This window comes from Poecilia latipinna, unplaced genomic scaffold (genome assembly GCF_001443285.1).
Source record: "Poecilia latipinna isolate Pla-1442-1.1 unplaced genomic scaffold, P_latipinna-1.0 Scaffold142, whole genome shotgun sequence".
In the NCBI taxonomy this organism is placed as follows: Eukaryota; Metazoa; Chordata; class Actinopteri; order Cyprinodontiformes; family Poeciliidae; genus Poecilia; species Poecilia latipinna.
Window position 1 is genome coordinate 159,003 of NW_015112758.1, and position 22,953 is coordinate 181,955.

General features: G+C 44.4%; 2 protein-coding genes across 8 annotated transcripts in view; one reads left to right on the plus strand and one right to left on the minus strand.

The window, feature by feature from the left end:
* LOC106945400 (1-phosphatidylinositol 4,5-bisphosphate phosphodiesterase delta-4) overlaps positions 1 to 10,063 on the plus strand; it is a 19,579-nt gene extending 9,516 nt beyond the window's left edge. For both annotated transcript variants that reach the window (XM_015029052.1, XM_015029053.1), the window contains exons 4-16: positions 352 to 580; positions 718 to 847; positions 1,212 to 1,443; positions 2,534 to 2,735; positions 2,876 to 3,020; positions 4,085 to 4,237; positions 5,515 to 5,676; positions 6,917 to 7,067; positions 7,154 to 7,270; positions 8,155 to 8,333; positions 8,428 to 8,560; positions 8,630 to 8,779; positions 9,830 to 10,063. In XM_015029052.1, coding sequence (XP_014884538.1) covers positions 352 to 580; positions 718 to 847; positions 1,212 to 1,443; positions 2,534 to 2,735; positions 2,876 to 3,020; positions 4,085 to 4,237; positions 5,515 to 5,676; positions 6,917 to 7,067; positions 7,154 to 7,270; positions 8,155 to 8,333; positions 8,428 to 8,560; positions 8,630 to 8,779; positions 9,830 to 9,921 — 2,075 coding nt within the window. In that variant the 3' untranslated portion in view covers positions 9,922 to 10,063. The remainder of the gene's footprint in view (positions 1 to 351; positions 581 to 717; positions 848 to 1,211; positions 1,444 to 2,533; positions 2,736 to 2,875; positions 3,021 to 4,084; positions 4,238 to 5,514; positions 5,677 to 6,916; positions 7,068 to 7,153; positions 7,271 to 8,154; positions 8,334 to 8,427; positions 8,561 to 8,629; positions 8,780 to 9,829) is intronic.
* Positions 10,064 to 15,182: 5,119 nt separating this feature from the next.
* znf142 (zinc finger protein 142) lies at positions 15,183 to 22,853 on the minus strand. 6 transcript variants are annotated; one of them, XR_001424551.1, is made up of 9 exons: positions 22,624 to 22,853; positions 21,682 to 21,792; positions 21,518 to 21,592; positions 20,553 to 21,368; positions 19,985 to 20,162; positions 17,146 to 19,774; positions 16,121 to 16,226; positions 15,429 to 16,044; positions 15,183 to 15,335 (listed from the first exon to the last, which is right to left on the minus strand). XR_001424551.1 is itself a non-coding variant. In XM_015029049.1 (9 exons), exons 2-9 carry the CDS (start codon positions 21,788 to 21,790, stop codon positions 15,524 to 15,526), a joined length of 4,404 nt encoding a protein of 1,467 aa, XP_014884535.1. In that variant the 5' UTR covers positions 21,791 to 21,792; positions 22,624 to 22,853; the 3' UTR covers positions 15,183 to 15,523. The 6 variants fall into 6 exon arrangements, 5 of the variants coding, with proteins under 5 accessions (XP_014884535.1, XP_014884536.1, XP_014884537.1 ...); XM_015029049.1 differs by having other exon boundaries at positions 15,183 to 16,044; positions 17,146 to 17,905; positions 17,936 to 19,774; XM_015029050.1 differs by having other exon boundaries at positions 15,183 to 16,044; positions 17,146 to 17,905; positions 17,936 to 19,774; positions 21,663 to 21,792.
* Positions 22,854 to 22,953: the final 100 nt, after the last annotated feature.

Below are 22,953 nucleotides of genomic sequence, written 5' to 3' on the forward strand. Positions count from 1 at the left end.
TTGATCTTGTTTCTCTTTTATAACATTTTTCAAAATGGCCACCATGATGTAGCATATTGTTATGAAAATGAATAACATTTGCTAACATGCTAATGCTTATCCACACTTGGAAGGTTCTTGCAGGCGTATGCTGCACTAGAAGAAATGAGAGTTTACCTGGGATGTGTGCACCGCTTTTTAAAATCAATGGATGCTGGTGTAAGCTGATCGTAGTGACTGGGAATCGGACAGTGTGATGGCAGAGTCATGCAGCAGAAGTAAAGGCAGTTGCCAGTCAGACGAAGCTGTGTTGTGCAGAGGTGAAGGACCAGAGGCAGGTGGGCTAGCTAACGGTGCTAATGACTGTCTCAGTCTCAGTGATGGACGTGGAGGCGGTGCGTGAGGGCCATCAGTCTGAGGTCATGCTGAGCATCGCCGAGGAGTTTCCTGCCGAGCTCTGCTTCACCCTGGTGTTTCACGGTCGCCAAGGAAACCTGGACCTGGTGGCCGACTCCCCAGAGGAGGCCCAGGCCTGGATCCAGGGAGTCCGGAAGCTGATCCACAAAGCCCAGACCATGGATGAGCAAGAGAGGCAGGACCAGTATCCCACATCTGCCTTAACCCCCTCCAGCAGCTTTCCTTTTACTGTTTCCAAATCTGAGTAAAAACTAAGAAATTAAAGATTTTAAATATGAGCGTTTGATTCTATGACTTGAGGTTTTCCTGAGCGTTTCTCAGATGGGTGCGAGACTGGTTCCAGAAAGCCGATAAGAACAAAGACGGGAAGATGAACTTCAAAGAAGTGAAGAAGCTGCTGAAGATGATGAACGTGGAGATGAACGAAGACAACGCTCTGCATCTGTTTACGGTACGGCTCTGACCCGATCGCAGGAGAAACTGGAGATTATCAACCAATAATGACTTTGTTTTAAGACCTGGGCTGATTAACTAGCTGATTGCAGGTGTGAGTGGAGAGTACACAGGGGAAATGAGGCTAACAGTCAAACTGAACGTAGGAAACATAATTAAACTAGAGTAACTAAGAAAAACTAGACAAGAAATAAGATAAATTCATTAAGAAAAAACTGAACTGCAGAAAAACAGGAACCAGACTAATCAGAATAAGAAACTATCACCAAATAATTATGAAACTCCAAAACAGCCCAAGATCCCAACAGACGTTTTCTGTTGTTGTAAAGACGTCTTCTAAAAACCGGTTCCTTTGTTTCCAGATGGCCGACAAGTGTGAGAGCGGCTCCCTGGAAATCGAGCAGTTTGTCCACTTCTACCAGATGCTGACCCAGAGAGACGAGGTGTGGAAGGTTTTCCAGGACTTCTCTGGAGACGGAGAGCGGCTAACGCTGGAGGAGCTGGAGACCTTCCTGAGGCTGGAGCAGGGCGAAGGGGACCAGAGCTCCCAGCATGCCCAGCAGCTCATCCAGCGCTACGAACCCTCTGAGTCGGGTGAATGCATGAGAATCCCCAATTCAGATCAGGAGTTATTCACACATTCACAGCAACATGTTCAGGGTTGTTTTACCAGTAAAACTACAATTTATCGAGCAGAAAAGGTTTAGTTTGACGTAACTCCATGCAGTGTCTCTACTGGTTTCACAAACTCAAATTTAAGACTTTTTAAGACCATTATGAATTAAATTTAAGACCTATATCACAAGAGACGTACAAAAAAATCACATATTTTAAACTGTGGTAGTGCCAAGCTTTTTTATGCAAAATGCACATCGAAGTACGTCGTCCAGCCAACTGGAAATAAATATACACTTAACCCTAATAGGTACAAACACACTAGCTAGCTAGCTAGGGTATATTAGCAGCTAGCGGTAGCCTCGACTGCTTCAAGTCACTGACTGCAATGAAAATGTCAAACTTCACCTGACAGAAAAATCCAGCAAGAAAAATAAACTACATAGACTATAAGAGATGAAATAATTCTGCTTTGTGGGACAATAAGAACTATTGATTACTTCTTTTTAAGGTAACTGACTGCATGGTGCAGCAAGCACAGAAACACAAACACAAATAATGTCCTTGAAAAACATTCCTATATGTAAAACATTCATAGGACACCAGCTGTGATTTATGTCACTAAAAGGCCCACAGTGAGTGCATTTAATCATGTTTTCATTCATCTCTACTGAACAAATAATAGAGAAAAATAATAAATATAGCCATGTCAACAATACAGACAGCTTCAGGTTTTTTACAATAAGCTGGAATTTATTGTGACAATGATAATAAAAATATTATTATGACGAGAAATGTATTGTGATTAATCATAGTAATATGATAAATGCTCACCCTTAGTCCTGCCACAACAAAATTTAAGACTTGTGATCCATGTATTTAAGGCCAACGTAAGAAATAAGGCCTTCATTTTAAATACATGAATTTAAGACTTTTTAAAAACGTACGGGAAAATAGAAACAATCATGTATTATTCTTTTTTTCCAGATATAACGGGTTAGACATTTAAACGTCCTCATTAAGCAGCAGAGTAAAGCCTGTGATGTTTCGTGTCTCTGCCTCCGTCCAGCCGTGAAGGAAAGCTCCATGTCGCTGGAGGGTTTCCAGATGTACCTGTGTTCCCAGGAGGGCTCCATATTCAACCCGGCGCTCCTGGAGCTTCACCAGGACATGAACCAGCCGCTCAGCCACTACTTCATCTCCTCCTCACACAACACCTACCTGCTGGAGGACCAGCTGAGAGGCCTGAGCAGCCTGGAGGCCTACATCCAGTGAGCACTGCACCAACTCACCACCAAAACACGTTTTCATGCTAAAACGGCAGAAAGGAAAATGTCTGACTGTCTTTATGACTCCTGAGTTGGTCAACCTTGTCAACCTTGAGTTGGTAGTAATGTGTCTCTGACTGCAGGGCGCTGAAGAGAGGCTGCCGCTGTGTGGAGGTGGACTGCTGGGACGGCAGCGACGGGGAACCCATCGTCTACCACGGCCACACGCTAACGTCAAAAATCCTCTTCAGAGACATTATCTCAACTCTCAAAGAGTACGCCTTCAAGGTGAGCACCAAACTTTGAGTTTTTCCAGCTGCTGTGGTTCTTTCTCTCTGCTCTGAGTCAAACCAACCTGTTCCCCTCCTGGCCTGTGGGGGCGCTGCACCAAGAACCACTGAAGGAAATGACATGAAAACCTCTGAAGACACTGAGAGCAACTTCCTTCTTCACCAGATGAAAACACAAATGAAGCAGCGTCACATTTTAACTCGTCAGTCTTTGTCTAAGGACCACAGTCATTTCTCCCATGATTTCTCCTGCTAGCGCTAAGCTAGCACGTTTGTTTTGGTTGTATTTACCCAGAATGCCCTGCGCTGTAGTCTACTTCCTGATTTTGGAGCGGTCTGCAGTCCGCTTGGCGTTCACAATGCATTTGAACCGAACCAGAGTTCACTTCAACCAAACCCAGACCAAGGTTTGGAGGACCGGAGTTTGGTTTTTTGGACCAGACAAATGGACTGGAGTTGGATTAAGGCGGACTGATCAGGGCTGGTGGGAATACACCCTTAGATTTATGATGGGTTTTAAAATTGTATTACATTTTACAGTTAACATATTTTTTATATTTTAAACTTTATCAATCAACAGATTTCAGCAACAATGCCATTCAAAGTCCTTCACATCATTAAAATACAAAGTCATAGAAATGCAGTCAACATCTGAACCATTACATTTTGCCACATACCGTCATCATAATGTTTACTGCACATCAGTCACTCTAGCTGAACCTGCTGTGGCTCGTTGTTGTCCTGAAACACAGGAAGCGTCACCATGGGAACCGTTCTCCTGACGATCTGCCTTATTGTTATCACGGGAAATGCCACTAATGAATTTGCGCTAACCTCTAATGTATTTGAGAGGTTGCGGCAGAGCCTTGACATAATTATCTCATAATGAACCCAAGTGAAAACAACTCAATCCTCAAACCACAAAGAGGAGGCAGCGCCTTGAGAAAAGAGATGAATGTTGACGCAGTCGACTGTTTTCATCACCGCAGGCAAAGCAGAAACTTACCAAAACAACAAGAACTGGTTATAATATTTGCGTTTAATGAGTTTATCCCCCTTCAGGTATCGGACTTCCCCGTCATCGTGTCTCTGGAGAATCACTGCGGCGTGGAGCAGCAGACCGTCATGGCCAGACACCTCCGCCATATTTTGGGCGAGATGCTGCTGACGGCCCCGCTGGACGGACAGATCCCCCTGATGCTTCCCTCGCCTCAGGTCTCAGGTTTCACGTTACTGTAGGCGACATAAACCCACCATGTTTAACTGTTTTAAGAGTTTGTTGTTTCAACACTTGAATGATTAAAGATCTCAGACTTTAAAGGTTTCTGTAGGCTGTTCCTCCTGGAGGTGTTCAGCACTACGAGGTTTTTGAAAAGGTTTCTGTCTAAAGAAAACCAGCAGAGCATCGAGTCACTGACCTGCAGAACCAGAACCAGAAAACTGCAAAACAGCTGAAACACTGATCATTTGGGACAAACGGCCATCTCTGCAGTTACATTTACCAAAGCAGAACAGAAGCCTGGTGCTGACCTCATTCAGAGACGGTGTCTTGGTGTTTGGGTCGGATCGTCGTCCGGGTTCTGTTCAGACGGATCAATATTCCGGATCTGTGTTGGTAGAAATGGAGCAAATAGAAGCTGTGGTCAGCAACCAGCCAGACTTGGAGTTTAACCTGCAAGTTCAAGTTTCACATTTCAACTTGAAGTTCAAGAAACACATTTAAGCCACAAAGGAGCTGAATGAGCTTCAAATATAAAAACACCAAATGTTTGGTTGTGGTTCTGATGCAGAGCAGAACCAGAAGACCTGAGGGGTCTGGAAGGTTGGTACAACAGCAGCAGATCTTTAAGCCGTTCAGTTAAAAACTAACAGAAATATTTTAAAGTGTATTCTCTGAGCTTCTGCAGGAATCAAAGCCACTAAAGAGAAACCATGCATGAGTTTCTCTGATGCTGAGACGTTAGTCCTCTGAACCTGGAGATGTTCTTCAGGTGACAGAAGGCCGACTTTGTAACTGTCTTTATGTGGCTCCCAGATCGTTCCTCTTCAGGTCCAAAGATGATCAGTTTAGTTCAGGAAGATCGGAGTAGACTTTCTGGAGTCGGTTTCTGGTCACTGTTTACTTCCTTACATAGTTTTTTTTCCAGACTCTTCAGGTATTTATCATCACTGTCAATAAAAAAAGTTTTTCCCAGACGTTGACCTGAACAATAAACCCTTTAGATCCAAAAATTAATTTTAAAAATTAATCAGCCTCCCTGTTGTCCATGTAGCACTAATACTAAAAGCAGTAGTAACTCTAACTTATAAACTCCTCTCCATTAGACCACTCACAACAATCAATGCTAAATGAAGTAATGGTGGAGCAACGCCACGAGAGACTCCACTGAGGGTTTAGTCGATGCTTTGCTTCCTTCAGTTAGGAGACAATACAGTGAAATACAATCTGGTTCCTGCAGAGACAAACTTATTCCTGTGATTCTTCACTGCAGGAGCTGAGGGGAAAGATTTTGCTGAAAGCCAAGAAACTCGGCGGGTTGGAAACCCACCTTGACGAAACGTTGACTGATGAAGTCAGCGACGAAGACGAGATGGCGAATGGTGACGCAGAGAGTCCGAGCGCAGAAGATCTGCCGGCGGAAACGACGAACAAGGTGGTTCAGATGCATCCAAGATAAAGATGATTTACTGTAGAGTCGGTTTCTAATCATTTGTTCTCTGAAGTTCAGTCAGGAAGTCATCGAGTATCGATAATGAAAATATTTCTCCTGGTTTTGTGAAAACAGATTCTGTTTCAAACGAATGAAGCACAGCGTTATGAATGCAAAAATAAAAATCTCAATATTTCCCAGGTATGTAAATTTATTAGAGTGAGGACAGATCTGGCTCCCTCTGGTGGTGGCTGAAAGACCAGGATGTCCACAGATGTAAGATTAAGGCTTTAAAATGTCTTAAATTCATTTTAAAAAATGTAAGTTTAAACACTTAAGTATGTAAATCATGGCAGGACTATTTAGTTATTTATATTATACGTTTCCTGTCATGCAGAAGTTAGAGTTGGACATCTTCACTGCATTCTATGATTTGAGGCGGTTGCAGCTATCGCTAACTAGCTGCTAATATATACATGTTAACTAGCTGGCTTACATTATGGGTCAAGTCCACATTTGTTGCTGTTTACTGGATGATGTTCGTCTTCACCATTGGCTCAGACGAACGTTCTTTGTCACTTTCAACGAACGTATGAAAGTGATAAGACTTTTCATTGAAAATGTTTTTTAAAAGTTTTAAATTTAAGTTGGTGAACCGTGAAGACGCAGCGATCTGGGAGCGCTACAGGCGGGTTGACTTCAACCCTCCTTCGCCACGTTGTTCCTTTCAGAAAAACACATGGAAAAGGCTAAACGACAAATTAGCTACGAGACTGCTGTTATCCAAGTTGTTTTTTGGTTTCTAATCTTTTTAGGTTGTTTTCCTCTAGAAGTCTGAATAAACGTGTGACCCAAAGACGTTGATTTAAAAAAATACAGCTGGAGCTAAATCCTGACTTGCTTTTATTTAAACTGAAGCACAGGTGAAGGAAAGTCGTCGTTGTGTGTCTCTGAGGCGACGCTCCTTGAGGTTTAGCTCCTGTTTACTGGTTTCAGACATGATTTGTTGCCTGTTTGCTCTGAGAAGATGTTGATGATGAGTCAACAGTCCCAGTGTTCATGTTTATCCAAGTTTATTAAAAATGTTTAGCAATCCAGCAAAATCTGACTTTCTGATCATTTACCAAGCCTCTGCTGGTCTAACCGGATGTTTCTGTAACCCTGAAGAATCAGGCGTTCAAGCAGAAAATGCAACCATTAATCCAGTAGTTTGTCTTTTAAATATCCTATGTGTGTTTTGCAGAAGTCCAAACTGTCCAGGGAGCTGTCAGACCTGGTGGTCTACTGCAAGAGCGTCCACTTTCACGGCTTTGAGCACGCTCGCTCTCAGGCCAAGTGCTATGAGATGTCGTCCTTCTCTGAGTCCAAAGCAAAGAAGCTCGCTAAGGACGCAGGTAAGAAGGATTTATTGTAGAAGTTACGACTTTTTAGACAGAACATCGTGCAGGAGCTCAGTGTTCAGCTGTGTGTTCCTCTTTAGGGTCAGAGTTCGTTCGGTGCAACGCTCGGCAGCTGTGCAGGACGTATCCCAGCGGCCTGAGGACCGACTCGTCCAACTACAACCCTCAGGACATGTGGAACGTGGGCTGCCAGATCGGTATGAGCAAACACCGCCACCTGCTGGTGTCAGCTAAATACCGAACATTTCCTGTGTCATTTAAACATGACTGACTTTCAGTTGAAGGTTTGCATAATGCATCATTTAAATATGGGCAAACTGTCAGTTATTTTAGAAGCTAACCTTTGAGAATCAGATTTGGTTCATCCAGAGAACTTGAATAATTCCCCCGTAAGTCTGACGAGTGGCGGCGTGTCGCCGTTCTGACCTCTGCACAGATCGGCCATTTCTAACGCCACAGTCAAAAACTAAGAAATAATTTACTTAATTTAGCATAATTAGCAAGTTAGCCTAGTAGCTAAATACTTAATTGGGTCAATAAATATTTAGCTTGCTGGGTATTTAGTCTGCTAACTAAACAAACCTCAAAATAAATATTTAGCTTACTAACTATTAGTTATTTAGGAAGTTAAATTTGTTGATGCTAACAAGCTGAATATTTTGCGTCACACTAAATATTTAGTTAGCAACCTAAATATTTATCTCTGAGCTAAATATTTAGCTTACTAAATGTGACATTTATAAATGAATGAATTTATAAATATAAAATTGAAGCACAATGTTTCTCTCTTCTGAAAGAAGAGAAAGAATAATCCATATTATTGCTGTTGATTTTTGACTTGGCAGCTTTACAAACGCCACACAAACAGAACTGCTTAACAAACGATTCATTCAGGATGTAAAATGTTTAAATGTGTGCAAAGAAAGTCAGACAGGGATAAATAAAGCTGGGAGTGTTTGCTGAGCAGATGATTCTCTCAGGATCAGAAGATTCCTGAAGCAGAGAATCGTCTCGTCTCTGATTCATTTTTATGTCTGGAAAAATGAAAGTTAATGAATTTATTTTCCTCTCCGTCTCAAAGTGGCTCTGAACTTCCAGACGGCTGGCCTGGAGATGGACCTGAACGACGGCCGCTTCAGGCAGAACGGTTGCTGCGGTTACGTCCTCAAGCCCGACTTCATGAGAGACGCCGACAGCCGCTTCAGTCCGGACCGACCCGAGGACCGGCCGGGCTACAAGCCGGCGCGCCTGTCCATCCAGGTCCAGCTGTTCTCCAGCGCGGGTCAGAGGGTGTTTGGTGGGTCAGGTGAGTCTCCAGGTGACTGTGTGTGTGTGTGTGTGTGTGTCGCGGCAGGTGATCAGCGCGCAGCAGCTGCCCAAGGTCAACCAGAAGGAGGGATCCATCGTGGACCCGCTGGTCAGGGTGGAGATCTACGGCGTCCCTCAGGACCAAACCAGGGAGGAGACCAGCCACATCAACAACAACGGTACGAAACTCACCAGCCCACCTGCAGAACAGCGGGGTGTTCACCTGGCTGCTGACCTCTGACCTCCAGGGTTCAACCCCGTCTGGAACGAGACTCTGAACTTCGTCGTCCACTCGCCTGAGCTGGCGCTGGTCCGCTTCGTGGTGGAGGACCACGACAAAACGTCCAGGAACGACTTCATCGGACAGTTCACACTTCCCTTCACCTGCATCCAGCCAGGTGAGCCCTACGGCAAGCTGTTATCACATAAAATCAGTTTCATCAGGAATGTAATTAGAGACGTTTTGACTAGTAGACACATCTATAACTTAAGCGCCACACAAAGAAAAGGTAAAATGAAATTACTTTTTCATGTAAAGCCATAATTTTACCTGCATAAAGTTATATTGACATTATTCTCCTAGTATTTCAACTTTATTCTCATATGACTTTATTCTCGTAATTTTACGATTATTTTTTCTTAGCGTTGCCCCAATAATATGTTGTAACATTTTGAACATCCTGCATAATAACTTAATATATCTGCATTCACATTTTGTCTAAGAGGAAGAAGTCAAAATAAATTTAGTCACATTTTGATGATTAAATCCCTTTCAAGATTTATCAAAATATGTCATCTGAAGAGTCGACATCTGTAATTACAGTTCAGGGTTTCAAATCTAACTGTAATTTGTCAAAATTACATTTTTATAGATCTGAATTAAGAGCCTTTGTGTAAGCCCCACGATGCTGCCACTGAGCTGTCCGAATAGATGCCTGTAGACTTTTGGATTTTCTGCACAAAATAGTCAGATAATGCCACAATAGAGAAAGAAACCAGCATTATGGGACAGAAAGAGACGGCAAATGCAGAAGTCTGCTAATAATTTCTGCTTTTATTCTCTGCCAAGACTCAAAGAATTCACTTAAAACGGCTTTGAGGAGCTAAAAGTGCTGCTGACAGTGAAACATTTCAAAATTGACTTTTCCCCTTTTTTAATTTTAATGTCAAAATGCTGCATCAATCTGTGATGTTTTGACAAACACAAAAATTACTCAAAAATATCAATGATGTCATTCTGTCATCTGGAATGTGATTTCACATACTCAGATGAGACCGATTTTATGTCAACACAGTTTGCCATACCTTTTGCAGCATCATTATTTGTTTTCAAAATATCTCCAATTTAATTTGCACTACTTTTGGCATCATTAATAACAGTCAAAATGTAAGTGTGTTGAATCTGATTTTATGTTAAACTGGCCTGCCATACCTTTTGTTCCATCCAGGCTACCGTCACATCCACCTGCTGTCTAAAGACGGGACGGCCATCCCTCCGTCCTCCGTCTTCGTTAACGTCAGCGTCTCAGAGCTCACATGAAGGCGTCACGGCGTCTCTGACCTCACAGCTTCACTCCAGTTCATGTTTTAGTGTTTTAGTTGTTTCTAAACTCATAGAAAACTTTCTAATGTTTACTGACTCACCTGGAACATCGTTTTTACATTTTTACCTGGACTCACCTGCTGGGCCAAATGAGATGAAGGAAAACTCCAGTGTTACTATTTAAGAACAAACAGGTGCATCATTCCAGTCAGTCTGAGGTTTAAATTTAGACTTTGACTAGGACATTGCAGCACTTTGATCCTCATCTTTGTCTCCCATTTTGTTGTGGATTGAGGTGTAAAATCAACAACGCAGGACTCAACTTCTGCATTTTATTCTTTTTCTCTGAGAATATTTTGAAGCTTAAAGATCCATGATTAGTTGAAGCAACAGATTTTATCGTTTATNAGCTGGCTTACATTATGGGTCAAGTCCACATTTGTTGCTGTTTACTGGATGATGTTCGTCTTCACCATTGGCTCAGACGAACGTTCTTTGTCACTTTCAACGAACGTATGAAAGTGATAAGACTTTTCATTGAAAATGTTTTTTAAAAGTTTTAAATTTAAGTTGGTGAACCGTGAAGACGCAGCGATCTGGGAGCGCTACAGGCGGGTTGACTTCAACCCTCCTTCGCCACGTTGTTCCTTTCAGAAAAACACATGGAAAAGGCTAAACGACAAATTAGCTACGAGACTGCTGTTATCCAAGTTGTTTTTTGGTTTCTAATCTTTTTAGGTTGTTTTCCTCTAGAAGTCTGAATAAACGTGTGACCCAAAGACGTTGATTTAAAAAAATACAGCTGGAGCTAAATCCTGACTTGCTTTTATTTAAACTGAAGCACAGGTGAAGGAAAGTCGTCGTTGTGTGTCTCTGAGGCGACGCTCCTTGAGGTTTAGCTCCTGTTTACTGGTTTCAGACATGATTTGTTGCCTGTTTGCTCTGAGAAGATGTTGATGATGAGTCAACAGTCCCAGTGTTCATGTTTATCCAAGTTTATTAAAAATGTTTAGCAATCCAGCAAAATCTGACTTTCTGATCATTTACCAAGCCTCTGCTGGTCTAACCGGATGTTTCTGTAACCCTGAAGAATCAGGCGTTCAAGCAGAAAATGCAACCATTAATCCAGTAGTTTGTCTTTTAAATATCCTATGTGTGTTTTGCAGAAGTCCAAACTGTCCAGGGAGCTGTCAGACCTGGTGGTCTACTGCAAGAGCGTCCACTTTCACGGCTTTGAGCACGCTCGCTCTCAGGCCAAGTGCTATGAGATGTCGTCCTTCTCTGAGTCCAAAGCAAAGAAGCTCGCTAAGGACGCAGGTAAGAAGGATTTATTGTAGAAGTTACGACTTTTTAGACAGAACATCGTGCAGGAGCTCAGTGTTCAGCTGTGTGTTCCTCTTTAGGGTCAGAGTTCGTTCGGTGCAACGCTCGGCAGCTGTGCAGGACGTATCCCAGCGGCCTGAGGACCGACTCGTCCAACTACAACCCTCAGGACATGTGGAACGTGGGCTGCCAGATCGGTATGAGCAAACACCGCCACCTGCTGGTGTCAGCTAAATACCGAACATTTCCTGTGTCATTTAAACATGACTGACTTTCAGTTGAAGGTTTGCATAATGCATCATTTAAATATGGGCAAACTGTCAGTTATTTTAGAAGCTAACCTTTGAGAATCAGATTTGGTTCATCCAGAGAACTTGAATAATTCCCCCGTAAGTCTGACGAGTGGCGGCGTGTCGCCGTTCTGACCTCTGCACAGATCGGCCATTTCTAACGCCACAGTCAAAAACTAAGAAATAATTTACTTAATTTAGCATAATTAGCAAGTTAGCCTAGTAGCTAAATACTTAATTGGGTCAATAAATATTTAGCTTGCTGGGTATTTAGTCTGCTAACTAAACAAACCTCAAAATAAATATTTAGCTTACTAACTATTAGTTATTTAGGAAGTTAAATTTGTTGATGCTAACAAGCTGAATATTTTGCGTCACACTAAATATTTAGTTAGCAACCTAAATATTTATCTCTGAGCTAAATATTTAGCTTACTAAATGTGACATTTATAAATGAATGAATTTATAAATATAAAATTGAAGCACAATGTTTCTCTCTTCTGAAAGAAGAGAAAGAATAATCCATATTATTGCTGTTGATTTTTGACTTGGCAGCTTTACAAACGCCACACAAACAGAACTGCTTAACAAACGATTCATTCAGGATGTAAAATGTTTAAATGTGTGCAAAGAAAGTCAGACAGGGATAAATAAAGCTGGGAGTGTTTGCTGAGCAGATGATTCTCTCAGGATCAGAAGATTCCTGAAGCAGAGAATCGTCTCGTCTCTGATTCATTTTTATGTCTGGAAAAATGAAAGTTAATGAATTTATTTTCCTCTCCGTCTCAAAGTGGCTCTGAACTTCCAGACGGCTGGCCTGGAGATGGACCTGAACGACGGCCGCTTCAGGCAGAACGGTTGCTGCGGTTACGTCCTCAAGCCCGACTTCATGAGAGACGCCGACAGCCGCTTCAGTCCGGACCGACCCGAGGACCGGCCGGGCTACAAGCCGGCGCGCCTGTCCATCCAGGTCCAGCTGTTCTCCAGCGCGGGTCAGAGGGTGTTTGGTGGGTCAGGTGAGTCTCCAGGTGACTGTGTGTGTGTGTGTGTGTGTGTCGCGGCAGGTGATCAGCGCGCAGCAGCTGCCCAAGGTCAACCAGAAGGAGGGATCCATCGTGGACCCGCTGGTCAGGGTGGAGATCTACGGCGTCCCTCAGGACCAAACCAGGGAGGAGACCAGCCACATCAACAACAACGGTACGAAACTCACCAGCCCACCTGCAGAACAGCGGGGTGTTCACCTGGCTGCTGACCTCTGACCTCCAGGGTTCAACCCCGTCTGGAACGAGACTCTGAACTTCGTCGTCCACTCGCCTGAGCTGGCGCTGGTCCGCTTCGTGGTGGAGGACCACGACAAAACGTCCAGGAACGACTTCATCGGACAGTTCACACTTCCCTTCACCTGCATCCAGCCAGGTGAGCCCTACGGCAAGCTGTTATCACATAAAATCAGTTTCATCAGGAATGTAATTAGAGACGTTTTGACTAGTAGACACATCTATAACTTAAGCGCCACACAAAGAAAAGGTAAAATGAAATTACTTTTTCATGTAAAGCCATAATTTTACCTGCATAAAGTTATATTGACATTATTCTCCTAGTATTTCAACTTTATTCTCATATGACTTTATTCTCGTAATTTTACGATTATTTTTTCTTAGCGTTGCCCCAATAATATGTTGTAACATTTTGAACATCCTGCATAATAACTTAATATATCTGCATTCACATTTTGTCTAAGAGGAAGAAGTCAAAATAAATTTAGTCACATTTTGATGATTAAATCCCTTTCAAGATTTATCAAAATATGTCATCTGAAGAGTCGACATCTGTAATTACAGTTCAGGGTTTCAAATCTAACTGTAATTTGTCAAAATTACATTTTTATAGATCTGAATTAAGAGCCTTTGTGTAAGCCCCACGATGCTGCCACTGAGCTGTCCGAATAGATGCCTGTAGACTTTTGGATTTTCTGCACAAAATAGTCAGATAATGCCACAATAGAGAAAGAAACCAGCATTATGGGACAGAAAGAGACGGCAAATGCAGAAGTCTGCTAATAATTTCTGCTTTTATTCTCTGCCAAGACTCAAAGAATTCACTTAAAACGGCTTTGAGGAGCTAAAAGTGCTGCTGACAGTGAAACATTTCAAAATTGACTTTTCCCCTTTTTTAATTTTAATGTCAAAATGCTGCATCAATCTGTGATGTTTTGACAAACACAAAAATTACTCAAAAATATCAATGATGTCATTCTGTCATCTGGAATGTGATTTCACATACTCAGATGAGACCGATTTTATGTCAACACAGTTTGCCATACCTTTTGCAGCATCATTATTTGTTTTCAAAATATCTCCAATTTAATTTGCACTACTTTTGGCATCATTAATAACAGTCAAAATGTAAGTGTGTTGAATCTGATTTTATGTTAAACTGGCCTGCCATACCTTTTGTTCCATCCAGGCTACCGTCACATCCACCTGCTGTCTAAAGACGGGACGGCCATCCCTCCGTCCTCCGTCTTCGTTAACGTCAGCGTCTCAGAGCTCACATGAAGGCGTCACGGCGTCTCTGACCTCACAGCTTCACTCCAGTTCATGTTTTAGTGTTTTAGTTGTTTCTAAACTCATAGAAAACTTTCTAATGTTTACTGACTCACCTGGAACATCGTTTTTACATTTTTACCTGGACTCACCTGCTGGGCCAAATGAGATGAAGGAAAACTCCAGTGTTACTATTTAAGAACAAACAGGTGCATCATTCCAGTCAGTCTGAGGTTTAAATTTAGACTTTGACTAGGACATTGCAGCACTTTGATCCTCATCTTTGTCTCCCATTTTGTTGTGGATTGAGGTGTAAAATCAACAACGCAGGACTCAACTTCTGCATTTTATTCTTTTTCTCTGAGAATATTTTGAAGCTTAAAGATCCATGATTAGTTGAAGCAACAGATTTTATCGTTTATTTCACAAGTAAAAACAACAGGAAAGATACTGTAGGAAGTTTAGCTTTTATAAGTTTAAATGAAATATCGTTACATGGACATTGCCATGTTGTGTAGATGATGTATGCTAGGTGCTACAGCGCTAGCTCTGTCCAGCCAGAAGTTGTTTTGTGACTTTAGTAACATTCAACTCTTTGAATCCAAACCTGTTGAAATATAAAGGAAATGAAGATGAGGAGGACCAAGCAGAGGAAGAGCAGAAAGTCGTCTGAAAAAGCTGGAGTTTGTGCTGCTGCTGCTTGAAATGCTAACCAAGAAGGATAGCATTAGCTAACTCAGTCTGTTTACGGTTAGCATCAGGATCAAAACATTTTCTCAAATACATTAGAATGTTGTTTTTACAAAGACGCTTCATTGTCACTTTAACCATCCGCTCATATTTCAATTTGTTTTGATTTAGAATTAGCTCCTGCTAATGTTTTTAGCTCTTGCTAATGGTGTTAGCTCCTGCTACTGGTGTTAGCTGTAGCTGAAGTAATAAACAGTAGATCAGAAGCCAGTCCCGTTGGTTTGATATCTCGTGTTAACAGCAGTTTCTCAGTTTGGACGTTTCTGTTTTTAGACTCCAGTTGACTATAAACTACCCGCGTCACCGGCCCAGCATGCATTGCAGGTGGTAATAAAGATGTATAAGTTTTGAAGTAGCTATGAGTCTTTATTCATTACAGTTTTTAGGTCATTAGGAAAATGACTGTATATTTAGTGGTAGATCCTCTCAGATGTTTTCATGTAGTCTGAACATTTTGCTGCATGTTGAACCTGCCTGAACGAACAGCATCATAACTGGACGACTGTTGGACACGAATGTATAAAATGCCAAATATCAGTGTTATACATATAAAAATAGACCTTATTAAAAACAGTGTTAACTGATGATGTTCTACCTTATGGCTCATTTCTTTGTTCATAAACACAATGTAGGTTTTTTCTCAAATGGAACCCAGAGTCAGCCCATAAATATTCATACATCTCAGGATCTTCACTGGGTTTCTGTGTTTAGTTTTGCTGCTCCGTCTCCTTCAGAAACAGCCTCTTCTTCCCTGGCTGGACGACGATGCTCCCTGACCGCTGTGGCGTGTGGCGCCCCCTGCAGGGCCTCCTTCAGGGTGAGGATGCTCCGGTCTGAGTCCCGCAGCACGCCCTGCTCCGCCGACTCTTCGGGATGGTGCCTCTGCAGATGTTTGACCACCTGGAACCGCTGCTTGGCTCTGTAAGCGCAGTGACGGCAGGAAAATGGCCGCTGCTCCGTGTGGGACAGGAAGTGATGTCGGAGACCCGCGGGCCACCGGAACGATTTCTGGCACAGTCCACAGGCGTACGCTCGGTCGTCCGTGTGCTTCTTCTGGTGGGTCTTCAGGATGAAGCTGGTTTTAAAGGCTTTGCCGCATTTCTCGCAGACATAAGGTCGGAGGTCGCGGTGCTGCGTGTCCCGGTGTGCGCGCAGGGTGTCTGCTCGGTTGGTGCGGTACCCACACTCATCGCAGGGGTATGGTTTCTCCCCTGAAGGATTAAACAGCAGATATGTCAGATTACCACTTCGTTCTCGTGTTATTACCATGTTCTTTGGCGTTCGTACCCGTGTGCTTGGTCATGTGGTACTTCAGCTGCGTCGCCCATTTGCATTTGTAGCCGCACTCTGGGCAAAGGTACTTCTTCTCTTCTTGGTGAACTCTCATATGCAGCTTTGGTAGAAATGAGTGAAAAAATTGATGATTCTTATATTGTTTACAGCAAAGCAGATAAATTCAGTCTAAACACACAGCTGACATCATATTAGTGACGTGAAAAACCTGAATGCTGACCTCAGGACAGATCCACATGAAGCAACCGGAGAAAGCCCCACAAGCACACCATAAACATTAGCTATGCTAATGCTAAAGTGCAACACCAGCATGCTAGCTAGCAGAAGCATTCTAGTTAGCATGTTGATTAGCTACAACTTTGACTAGGACATCTAGTCCTAGTCAAAGGACTAGGACGTAGCTGCTAGGTTAGCAGCTACATGCTAGGTTAGCATGTAGCTAGCAACATGTAGTATGTTGGTTAGCTACATGCTAGCCACCCTGATTGCTAAGGTGATGCATTCTGGGTACAGAAAAAAACTAATTTCTAAACATCATGCATGGAGAACGAGAGGAGAGGAAACAGAAGTGCTGTGTAAAAAGTCTTCACCTACTTCAAAATAAGAGCGTGAATATAAATGTCTAACTACTTAAAGAAGAGTAGCGCTTTAGAATTTATCTGGAAAAAATAATTTACGAGGAGCTGAGTGCACCAAATGTTTTCGGTGTTAGTAAAAATGCTAACGCGTCCATCGATAAACTAGCTCCATTATTAGCGTTTTAGCGGTTTGAGTATGTAGAGTGCAAATCAATGATAAAGGCCGATTGGGCAGAACTTCAACCACTAGGTAGCAGCAAACTGCTTCTAAGATGATCCTTGGTATGTGTAGAATTTGCATCAATGGGCATTAGCATAACATAACCAACTCCGGCAGGATTAAGACCAGAAGTGGTTTGAGGAAATTTCACAGTGACAATCTACAGCCTATTTAATACAAGAAAGTTGCATTAATTTTGATATCTGGGTGTTGGTCTCTACCTTCAGCCTGGACGGGTCAGAGCAGGCGTAGCTGCACTGCTCACAGCTGTACGGTTTCTCCCCGGTGTGAATGCGAATGTGCCACGTGATCTTCTGCTTGTTCCGGGTTGCGTACTCGCAGTCTGTGCATTTGTACAAGCGCTTGCTCCCATGCGACCGGAGGTGCTGCTCCAGCACCAACTGATGCCAACAGGCGAACTCGCATGTGCTGCAGCGCAGAGGCTTGTCCTCTGATGACCCCCCCTCATGTTGGCTCAGAAGGTGCTGCGCTAGCAGCGGCTTTGTTTTGGCTGCGAAGGGGCAGAGCTGGCATGGGTGCGCCAGGTGAGTCCTCTGATGAAGGCCGAGGCTTTCTTCAGTCTGAAACTCCTCCTGGCAGGTGCTGCATTTCAGCTCCGGGTGTCTGCTCTGCTGGTGCTGCTTCAGTGTCCCTTCGCTGCTGCATGTAAAGTCACATTTCTTACATGAAAAGCAGGCCTGAAGTTGGTGCGCCCGTTTGCAGTGGTTCCTCAAAGCAATCTCGGAACTAAACCGAGCGTTGCAGTGACTGCAGATGTGCTGCAACTCCCCTGAGTGACACCGGCGGCTGTGACGTCTGACGTCGTCAAGAGCGTAGCCGGCGAAGTCGCACAGCGGGCAGAAGTGTGTGGGCTGTTTGTCGTGGATGCGCAGCTTATGCTGGCGCAGTTTGGACACTGCGCCGAAGGTTTTGTGGCATGCGTCGCAGCTGTGACGGCCGACGCCCGTGTGCAGAGACTCGTGCTCCTCCAGGCGATGGCGTCTGGAGGAGCTGAAGGAGCAGCAGCTGCAGCGATACATCCGAGGCTGCTGGCAGTGCAACTGATCCTCTACTGGATCCTGAAGCTTTTCCTCCTTATGATCAGACAGAATGTGACGGGATAGAAAACGTTTGGATCTGGCTGAATAAGGGCAGCTGGGACACCGGACCTCAAATGGCTGCAGACGGCCTTTCTTGTCGGCCACAGCTCTTCTCTGACTACATCTTAATGCATAGATTGGTCGGTTTTCTCCTGAACTGCCATCATTGGTCCTTCCTACATGGTCCTCCATACTTTTGAGTTTTTCACTCCCTTGTTTGTCTGTTTCAGAAACGATCTGACCTGAAGCCTGTCTGCAGGTCTGGAGGTGTTTTTTAAAGGTTGCCAGCTTGGCTGAGGAAAAGCTGCACAGCTCACATTCAAATTTACCGTCTCTTTTAACATACTGGGCTTTGCTCTGTGATGTTTTAGTTGAAACTTTCTTTGTATTTGCCATGATTTCACCAGCCTGAGGTTCCGATACGGTGGTTGTTTGGATATGGGCGGTGCACGGTTCTTGTTGATGTTTCAGTTCTGTGGACGTCTCGTTTGCAGAGGACAGAAGTTCAGTCTGATGTGAACTTGTTTCTCTTTGTGGTCGTTCGGATTCTGCCGGCGCTGCAGCAGGATTTCCTGGTGAAGCTGTGTTGGGTGGAGGAGCAGGATGCTGATTTTTAAGGTGGTGATCAAACCTGCGCCTCTGTTTGAATCGCTCCCCACAGGAAGGGCACTCATGTCCCTTCGCCCTGCGGTGACACAGATGTCTGCAGTGCTGGTCCAAAGCCGTCTCCTTGCTGGTTACGTAGGAACATTTGTCACAACGGTAAACAGCTTCCGATGGCACCGCCAGCATCTGGACCCGTCCCTCTAGAACCATGGCGTCTGCTTGGTCCTTGTCGTGTTTCCTCAAAGCTTTCAGTCGGACCTCAGAGGGTGACGGGTCGGTTTCCTCGGCTGGAAAAGCAGAACCGATAGTTGAAACTTTATTTGCCCCCTCAGGTGTGAAGGTCCGATCGTCCACAGACTCAACAGATCGACTCGGGTCGGTCGGAGGCTCACTTGCATCTTCTACGTCGCTTTGCTCACCAGGTCCGTCTTGCATTCCTAGATTGTCTTCCTCCAACGAGCTGGCAGGTGTGGACGGGTCTAACACGGTTGACGGCGGTGGGCTTTGGCAGTTTCCGTTCTCATTTCTTGTGTTTTGGTCCGGTAAAGTGGTCAACACCAGAGTGCAGTACTGCTCCGGACTGCTGGCGGATCTTTCAGAAATGGCTTCATGACCAACGAGGGCGAGAACCGAACCGTCGGCAGAGCTTTCTGTGCAGGGATCGGTTCCTGACTGGTTCTGCTGTGTACCAGCAGCTGGTTGTTTGGACTTCCTGTAAAAGTCCTCCATGAACTCTGCTGAGCTCCTCTCCTTTTCCTTCGCTGCGTAGTTCTCCAGCCAGGCTGCATCTCCAGGGACGTAGCCGTGGACCTTCCTCTTGTGCAGGAAGAGGCTGATGCTGCTGTAGGACGAGTAGGAGCAGAGCGCACAGCCAAACTCCTTCAGCTTGGTGTGTTTGCAGTTCTCGTGGTTCTGGAGCGCCTGCCGGTACCAGGTGGTATATGAGCAGTACTTGCACTTATATGCAGCAGACTTCTTCTCCTCTCCAGAGTGTTTGGCCAGCATGTGGTTGCGGAGCTCATACTTGCGCTTGCAGGCGTAAGCGCAGATCTCACACATGAGGGATTTAGGTTGATGTCGTAATTTGTGACTCTTAAGCTGATCCGTTCGGTGGCATCGGTAGGAGCACTGATCACAGGAATATCTGGGAGAGACAGACAAAATCACAGTCAGTAAAACACCAATAATTTGGGTCACCTGACCTTTTACCAGAGAAAAAACATGATGGTTCGTATTTTGAACATGTTTCAAACTAAAGAAAGAAAGGATATTTTTAAGTGGTTAAATGTTTTTGTTTCCACAATCAAAAAGGATCAGTTGAAAAGTGTGTTTTGTAATTTCTGTGGTTTTGTACCTGAGGTCTCCGGCGTGTTTCCTCATGTGGACGGTCAGGTAATGCTTCCACTTAGTGACGTATCCACACTCGGCACACATGAAGTTCTTGTGCTCAGTGTGAACCAGCATGTGTTTGGAGAGGTACGACTCGTCTCTGCACCTGAACTCACACAAGCTGCACTTGTGAGGTTTCTCACCTGGAGAGAGCAGACAGACGTCACCACGTTTCAGCCAGAGAAACTCCTCCAGTGTGTAAAGTCACACAGTCAGAAAATAACAGCAATAATTTGGATTACTTATCCTGTCCTGTTCAAAAAATGGGGGTTCACTTTTAACCATGTTATTCATTTATATAAAAATGTCACAATTTCAAGCTATATAGTTAGTTAGAAAACTAAATATTTAGCTTGCTCATGAAATATTTGGGCCAGAGCTAAGTATTTAGTTTGGTGACAAAATATTTAGGTTCAAAATGTGATATTTATAGGTGAATGAGTAACACGGTGGAAGTGGGACTGAAAACCAGGCCAGGTTGTTTGTTCTGAATAATCTCTGCTGGTTTCTGCTGCAGCTTCGCTCCTCCTCACCGCTGTGCATCAGGACGTGTCGCTTCAGGCCGCGTTTATGCGCCGTGACGTAGCTGCACTGAGAGCAGCGGTGGATCTTCTCGTTGGCGTGGAGACGCGCAACGTGCTGCTCGTACTCCACGGGGTTAAAGGTCACTAAGGGGCAAAAGTCACAGCAGAGCTTTTGTAGGCCGGTGTGGCCGAGTCGCCGGTGCTGCAGGAAGACGTTCTTATTGGAGCAGGAGAAGCTGCAGTCTGAGCAGCGGTAGGCCAGGTGGGTCCGGTAGTGATCCTCCATGTCTGCGTCGCATTTGAAGACGGCGCTGCAGGCGTGATGACGACACGCCGCCGCTCTGATCCCGTGCTCCTCAGCGGCGTGTCGGATCAGGTCTTTGCTCTGGGAGCTCTGGAAGGAGCAGCCGTCCTGGAAGCAGGCCACCGGCGCCCCGTCCCTCCGGATGTTGTGTGTCTTCATGTGAGCCTTCAGGGCCCGGCTGTGGAGGAAGCTTTGACTGCAGGCGGGACAGAGGAAGCTCTGGCTGCTGTCAGCCTCCTCTGGATGCCTGCTGGCCACGTGGCGCCGGACGGCGTTTCTCTCCACGGCTGAATAATCACACAGGTGGCAGCGGTGGGCCTTCTCGCCGGCCTCCCGCAGGCGGTGTATGCGCAGTTTGCTCTGGCTGGTGAAGAAACAGTCGCAGGTGGGGCACTGGAGGCTCGGGTCGGGGAAGTGCAACCGAAGGTGCTCCTGCAGGTGGGAGCGCATCTTGAAGCAGCGCCGACATTTGGGGCAGGCGTGGGTACGATAAACGTCCTCCGATCCCTCAGAAAGGTAGGCTGGAGGACAAGAACAAACCGGTTCAACAAACAACCCCTCCTCCTCAGAAAGCACGTGGCGACAGTGGAGAGAAACGACTCCTTTAAATGTGAAGACGCCTCCAGCAGAACCAGGGTCAGTAGGAGTGACCCCACCTCCTGGGGTTTACCTGCAGGTGGCGCTGAAGCGTTGGGGTTGTTTTTCTCCACCGGTTGTTTCCCTGACGGTGATCGGCTCCGGCTCCCTAAAGAGACGCAACGTTTTCAGGATGAAGAAGAAGAAGAACAATCAGCCTCTGCTGTTCTGGAGGAGACGCCTCCTCCAGGTGTTTACCTGGACCGGTCCGGACCGGCAGCTTTGGACAGCGGTGGGAGACGGACGTGGACATGTCCGAGATGTTCTGTCCACATTTATCACAGACATGTTGCGCCGCCTCCATCATGCCTGAAAAACACAAAAAGCTTCTACAAATCCTCATTTCCTTATAATTGAAATTGATAATCTAAATTTGGAAAAATATCTTTGAATCTTTTTGAAAATGAATCTTTTTAAACATTTTTTTATTATTTATTTTCAGTAGAGCCCCGGATGTTTTGTTTACTTCAGCCTTTTATCAATGACAGAGAAATTTTATGCTCTTTTTAACCAAGTTCAAGTATCCACATTAACAGCAGAAAACTGGAGATTTGCCTAGGAGCAGTGACTCAAGAAGAGTAGGGATTCAAAAAATAAAATAAAAAATAATAGACAAAAGTCCTAAAACATAATCTGCACAAAAAACCAGATTCATCTGTTATCCTTCTACTGTCTGCTTGAAGTTTCGTTTGAAATAACAGGAAGTAGCTTCTACCATGAAGGAAAGGGCCCAGACGTGACCAGTCATTAGTAAAGCAAGGTGGAGGCTGTGTCATGGGTTGGTCACACATTTTCACCCAGTAGTGTGGGGTTTCTAGGAAACAACTGACATTTTAGCATGAAAGGAATCCTAAACTGTCATGAACTCCCAAAATAAAACCGTGTTTCATTGATCCATATAAAGTTTTCTGGTTGCATGTTTGAACAAAGTCCTGCTTTTTGTCCAGTTTTCCCTCTGGAACATAAAGAAATGAGGGTCGAACCAAGACTTTTGCACAGTTCTACATCATTATGAGTTGCAAGCCGCTGTTACAGAAGGAGCAGATCTGTGTAACGGTAACAGAGCTGCTGCAACAACAGATAATAAACAGATTTATAGTCAAATAAGTCGGAAGCCAAACCTCCTGCCTGAGCTCTCACCCTCACTGTCCGCCTGACAAACAAAAGATCAACATTCAGGTTTCGGTTCTCATCGCCTCCTCTCGTTTCTGGACTCGTTTCTGTTGTTGTTAATCTAAATCCCTGATTACAAGCAGACTGGCCTGCTGCGAGCCTTTATTTACTCATTATAGTATGAGTAAATAGACCGACCGTTATCACTAACTTAGCCTAGGTTAGCTAGCTGCTAATGAGGCGGTGCTGAAGTTAGCTTCCGATTTGTTACTTCAGTAACGTTAAATGTTCACACAGCGGTAAAAATGTAAAAATCAAATTTTTTATTTTAAGCCTAAAAAATATAATTAATTTGGT